A 6495-nucleotide genomic window follows, 5' to 3' on the forward strand; every position below is an offset into this window, starting at 1 on the left:
TATGCTAGGTACTTGTACTATATTAACTGGGTTAAATAGAATTGCATTACTAAAAAGAGACTAAAATATAATTTTCATTGACTAAAACTAGACGAAAATAGTCATGGATAATTCTGACTAAAATAAGACTAAAATGCTCGACTGAAACTTGACAAGACTAAACACAGTATAAACATTACTAAAACTAATAAAAACTAAAATGACAGTTTGACACAAAGACTAGACTAAAACTAAAATTAAAACAGGCCGCCAAAAACAACATTAGCTGGAGACCAGAAACTTCCTGTGTTCACGGAGCTTAAATCACTGTTTTTATCAAAGGAGTCAGCACAGATGGATTATAAACACAGTGCACATTGAACAGGTGTGACGTACCTGCAGACCGCAGCAGCCCACTGCGTTCATAATGGAGGCGTTGTGGATGACTCTGTACGGTATCCCAGAACTCACTGCTCTCAAGACCAGGTCACTGTGGGTGGTGGCTCTGCAGGAAGATGCAGAATAGAAACATTTGAGCTGAATGTAGGACGAGTGCTGATGAAGAGCAGTCTGTGGAAACCCTGTGACTGAATCACAGAGCGGCGTGCAGATGCTGAGGTCACAGACGAGGTTAAACCAAAGCGGGTTGAAAAAAAGATTCACCATTTTTAGTGTTTAGTGGCCAAAAAAAGAACCAGCTTCTCTTTTCATGTAAACTGTAAAAGCAACATTCACATGAACAAAAGTCAACAGAGTTTCAGTGTCTGAGAGTGGTGGCTGCTCGCGCTCTGTCATTACCGCCCACTGGAATCTGGTGGTTCTGCTCTGAGAGGAGCTCTGTGGTCACTTCAAACTCTTCACGTGCTGACGCAGCAGACCAGAGCTGTGGGATCAATATCCAGTCCTGATACGTGGACAACGTGACTCACCCGAACGGGTCGCCCACCACCAGGAACGCCACATCGGTCACATCAGCATCCTTCAGGATCTCATCAGCCCCCTGTTCAACAAGGTCTCTGTCAGCCAGGATAAGCTCCTTCCCATAATACTCCTCCTGAGGACGACAAACAACAGTTAGCACACTGTTAACATGCTGCTAAAGTAGTTAGCACACTGCTAAAGTCCCCAAGGAGGACAAGATAATCCTACCTGGGGATTTCGATGCCAGAATGGGACGAAACCACCATTTATGGAGAGGCACGCTGGGCAAAGAAGGGGTTGGAAACACAAACTCCAATGACACACTACTGCTGACAAAGTGCTCAGAACACAACCTGGTCATCACCAACACACTCTTTCACCAAAAGAACACATTTAAAACATCCTGGATTCATCCTCGCTCTAAACGCACCTCATCGACTACCTCATTGTCCGCACGAACAATTGCCGTGATGTGCGGAAACGACACCGACACTCAACAACTCCTAGCCATCAAGCGGCAAACTTTCATCACCTGGCAAAATAACATCAACTGCAAGGTTAAAAGAGCAGCTCATGCCAAAGCGAAGGCAGCCGTCCAATCGAACATTAGGAAACTGAAGAACCAGTGGTGGACAAAGAAGGCTCTGGAGATCCAGCAGCTTGCTGACTCTGGAGATACCAGAGGATTCTTTGATGCCACGAGAGCGGTACATGGCCCAAGCTTAACCCCACTTCGCTCCAAAGATGGGCTCACGCTGCTGAAAGATAAGGAAGCAATAGCAAACAGGTGGAAAGAGCATTACGAGGATCTTCTGAACAGGGACACTACTCCTGAGATGGAGGCCCTCGAAAAACAGCCCATAAATGAGAGCATGAGGGAACCACCGAGCCTGGAAGAGGTGCAGGATGCTATTAGGAAGATGAAGAACAACAAGGCTGCTGGTCCGAACGGCATTCCAGCAGAAGTCCTAAAGGAAGGCGGCCCTGATCTCCTTAAACACATCCATGCCCTGCTTCTAAAAATTGGAACAAGAGAAATCCCTGCACAACTTAGGGATACCCTGGTTGTCTCCATCTTTAAGAAAGGAGACAGGCAGACTGCGGCAACTGCCGTGGCATCTCTCTCCTGTCCACCACAGGGAAAGCCCAACAGACTGACCCCTCTGTCAGAAAGCATCCTTCCTGAGTCTCAGAGTGGTTTTCGCCCAAACAGAGGCACCACAGACATGATATTCATTGCTTGCCAACTTCAAGAAAAATGCCGGGAAAAAAATCTACCACTATACATGGCCTTCATAGACCTCAGCAAAGCCTTTGACTCAGTGAACCGTCAGGCCCTCTGGCTGGTTCTGGCAAAGATTAGCTGCCCGGAAAAATACATACGGGTACTGAGACTGCTGCATGACAACATGTCAGCTACAGTCCTCAGTGGCAGTGGAGATGAAACAGGACCCTTCGGGGTTGACACAGGAGTCAAACAAGGATGTGTCATTGCTCCAACACTGTTCTCCATCTTCATTGCTGCTATCCTCCATCTCACAGGTAAACATCTGCCCCAGGGAGTCAAGATTATGTGCAGAACAGACGGGCAACTCATTAACATCAATCGATTCAGGGCTAAAGGTCGAACCACTACCATATCCATCATGGAGCTGCAGTATGCGGACGACAACGCCCTTGTAGCCCTCTCAGAAGAGGACCTACAGTACATTCTGGTTGCCTTTACTAAAGCATAAAAACAGCTTGGGCTAGCCATCAACATAAAAAAGACTCAAATCCTCTATCAGTCACCACCAAACAGTACTCCTGTCCCGCCCCCAAACATCTCAATTGACAAAATCAAACTGGAAAATGTGGATCACGTCCAATATCTGGGCAGCCTCCTATCATCAAAAGCCAACATTGACAATTAAATACACCACCGCGTCAGCTGAGCCAGTGTGCCAAAATCCTGGTCTACAAAGCCATAATGCTACCCACTCTACTGTATGGATCAGAGGCCTGGACCACATACAGTAGGCACTTAAAGGTGCTAGAGGCATATCACCAGAGATGCCTCCGGAAAATCCTCAGGATCAGTTCGGAGGATAGACGCACCAACACCAGCGTCCTGGAGGAGGCTGGCATCTAGAGGTGGGCGATATATATCGTTTGCGATAATATCGTCATTGTTGTTTTGACGATGTGCAAATTTCCATTATCGAGTATTTAAATTACTTCGACAAAAACAATGAAACGCCCGCGGAAACTCCTCACATTCATTAATACACGGTGCAGCAGCGCTCTCTACAGCATGGCAGGATTCAGTCACACGACTAGTGGGCCTACGTGATCACATGACATGATCACGTGACCTCTCGCTAGCATCCTCCTTGCAACAGTTTAGCAGCGCGTTGTGATGGTAGAGAGAAAATGCAAACACCTCCAGTCCCTGAAGCTACCGGTACTTCAGATGATTTAGTGCCGAGACGTGGGTCCTATGGGCTTCAGCGTTCAGAGCGCTAAGCACCTTCAGCGGTAAAAAGATGTCAGCGGAGACGGTTTATTTTAGCGCAGCGCTCAGAGCGCTTCAAGTTGAGATCTGTTCAACCTTTGACCCCGCTGGGCGCTCGGATAATGAGTTTATGAGCTCTCTCGGCGCTGTAAACGCGTTTGGTGGACACAAGTTCAGCTCAGACAATTCTAATCACATTTTAAAGGATATCGACTGATTATCGTTATCGCCAAAATCCCAAAAAATATTGAGATATTATTTTTTGCCCATATCGCCCACCCCTACTGGCATCCCCACCATCACTGCCACCATCGTTCAACACCAGCTCAGATGGACCGGTCACGTTGTCCGTATGCCTGACTATCGCCTTCCAAAATAAGTCCTCTACTCGCAGCTTGCTGAAGGAAAACGTGCCCCAGGAGGCCAAAAAAAGGAGGTATAAGGACAACATCAAAACAAACATTAAAAAGTTCCACACAGACCTTAAGACTTGGGAGGACATGACAAAAAACAGGGCGACATGGAGAAACTTTGTCCATGAGGGTGCTGCACTATATAATGAGGAGCTCCACCACGCTGCAGAACACAAACGCAGACTCAGAAAGGAGAGAGCATCCACCAAACAGGCCCAGCCCAAACCCACCACCACTTTCAACCTGCCCACACTGCACAAGAATAATCGGGTCCAGGATCGGCCTCTACGCCCATCTGAAGACCCACAAGGACCAAGAAGGCGGACAGTCATACTCGACTACGAGTGACCGCGGATGATCTGATGATCTGGAACTCTCTCCCCAAACACATCCGTGACTGCACGACCCTCCAACTTCAAATCACTGACAAAAACTCACCTTTTAGCTTAGTCTGATGTGTTTTTAATGTTTTACTATTTGATGTTGTTTTGCTGCTTTTATGTTTTTATGTAAAGTGTTTGAGTATTTAGAAAAGCGCTTATACATAAAATGTATTATTATTATTATTATTATTATTATTATTATATCTGTGTGTGTTTACTTTATGTGGAACTTAAAGAAGAATCATTCTCTGAAGAAATATTACGGACAAAATGAAAAGATGACTTCAGTTGAATATTTCTGTTAAATGTGTTTGTTCTTTATAGTATGAGGTATAATAATAATTACACAATCTTATGGAGATGTTTCACACATTTACCATTTCATGATCAATATTAATATGAGAAAATATCAATAACGGATATCTCCGGTGCTGCTGGGCCACACAGGTTTATGTGTAATGTTGTCTTTGATCTAATGATCTCTTTATTGGCATTCATTTTATAATAATACATAATCAATAAATCCTTTATATTTACAGATTTATCGGTTGGGTTTTTCTTATTCATTTAATTCTATTATGTATTTTGTTATTGTGTTAACATCAGTACAAATAAAGTTTATTCAAACAGAAACTACAGGCGACAACATAACAGAGCAACACACTTTATAACTTATTGATTATACTGATAAACTTATTGATTATACTGATAAACTTATTGATCATACTGATAAACTTATTGATCATACGGATAAACTTATTGATCATACTGATAAACTTATTGATCATACTGATAAACTTATTGATCATACTGATAAACTTATTGATTATACTGATAAACTTATTGATCATACTGATAAACTTATTGATCATACTGATAAACTTATTGATTATACTGATAAACTTATTGATCATACAGATAAACTTATTGATTATACTGATAAACTTATTGATTATACAGATAAACTTATTGATCATACTGATAAACTTATTGATCATACAGATAAACTTATTGATCATACAGATAAAATTATTGATCATACTGATAAACTTATTGATCATACAGATAAACTTATTGATTATACTGATAAACTTATTGATCATACAGATAAACGTATTGATCATACTGATAAACTTATTGATCATACTGATAAACTTATTGATCATACTGATAAACTTATTGATCATACAGATAAACTTATTGATCATACTGATAAACTTATTGATCATACAGATAAACTTATTGATTATACTGATAAACTTATTGATCATACAGATAAACGTATTGATCATACTGATAAACTTATTGATCATACTGATAAACTTATTGATCATACAGATAAACGTATTGATCATACAGATAAACGTATTGATTATACTGATAAACTTATTGATTATACAGATAAACTTATTGATTATACTGATAAACTTATTGATTATACTGATAAACTTATTGATCATACAGATAAACTTATTGATTATACAGATAAACGTATTGATCATACAGATAAACGTATTGATTATAGTGACTCAGAGAATCTTTTCCATTGGCTGCAGAGTGCCTCCATACATTCAGACTGACTCACCAGAGCCTCCTTCCCCACGGTGAGGATGGAGGTGTAGGCCTCCAGGTAGACCCTGGAGCAGCTCCTCACCGCCTGCAGACCCTTTACCGTGATGTCCGCCGCGTCCCCCAGACCCAGGCCGATCAGATACAGCATCCTGCCGGCCTCCGTCTGCCCCCGCTGTCCTAGAAACACAACTTAAACCTAGCGTCTCCCTGCCTTCACGTGTAGTCACACTGGACGGAACGGAATACGGTATGCCGTAAACTGTTTACATTTCACGACAGACAAAGTCGCGATACGTTCGGCGCCAAACTCCATCGACAAATCTTTGGATTTTTTATTTTTCCTTGACTATTACCGAATCTCTGCACTGTAGTCGATAACTCTTTAATTCCCTTCTGCTGTATGAAGCTGTCTTCAATTCGGCTAGAATTAAATGAATTCATTCAATTTAAAATACTTTTAAAAGTAAATACTAACTCTAATGTTTCTGAAGCGGCTCAAATTCAAATGACACGTTATGAGGAGCCTGGTGGGTCTGATCCGTCAGTCAGACAGAAACATCATTATTTCAGCAGCTCATGTATAATTGAATAATATAATATTATATAATCAGCACAGAGGAATGTAACGCAAAGACTAAATAAAGAGAATAAAATAGAATCAAATATCTCCACTATATACAATAGAGGAGAATATAGTGATATATATGCAGTCTGTGTACATGTGCAATGTTTC

The 6495-nt window shown here is 41.7% G+C and overlaps 1 protein-coding gene across 1 annotated transcript in view; it reads right to left on the reverse strand.

Moving 5' to 3' along the window:
- The window catches only part of dph5 (diphthamide biosynthesis 5), a 13718-nt gene extending 7699 nt beyond the window's left edge, over nucleotides 1-6019 (reverse strand). Inside the window, exons 1-3 of the mRNA XM_051375652.1 lie at nucleotides 5776-6019; nucleotides 909-1033; nucleotides 376-484 (exon numbers count right to left, since the gene is read on the reverse strand). Of these exons, the coding sequence (XP_051231612.1) occupies nucleotides 376-484; nucleotides 909-1033; nucleotides 5776-5910 (369 nt within the window). The 5' untranslated portion in view covers nucleotides 5911-6019. The remainder of the gene's footprint in view (nucleotides 1-375; nucleotides 485-908; nucleotides 1034-5775) is intronic.
- Nucleotides 6020-6495: the final 476 nt, after the last annotated feature.

Source organism: Dicentrarchus labrax, unplaced genomic scaffold (genome assembly GCF_905237075.1).
Source record: "Dicentrarchus labrax unplaced genomic scaffold, dlabrax2021, whole genome shotgun sequence".
NCBI classification, from domain to species: Eukaryota; Metazoa; Chordata; class Actinopteri; family Moronidae; genus Dicentrarchus; species Dicentrarchus labrax.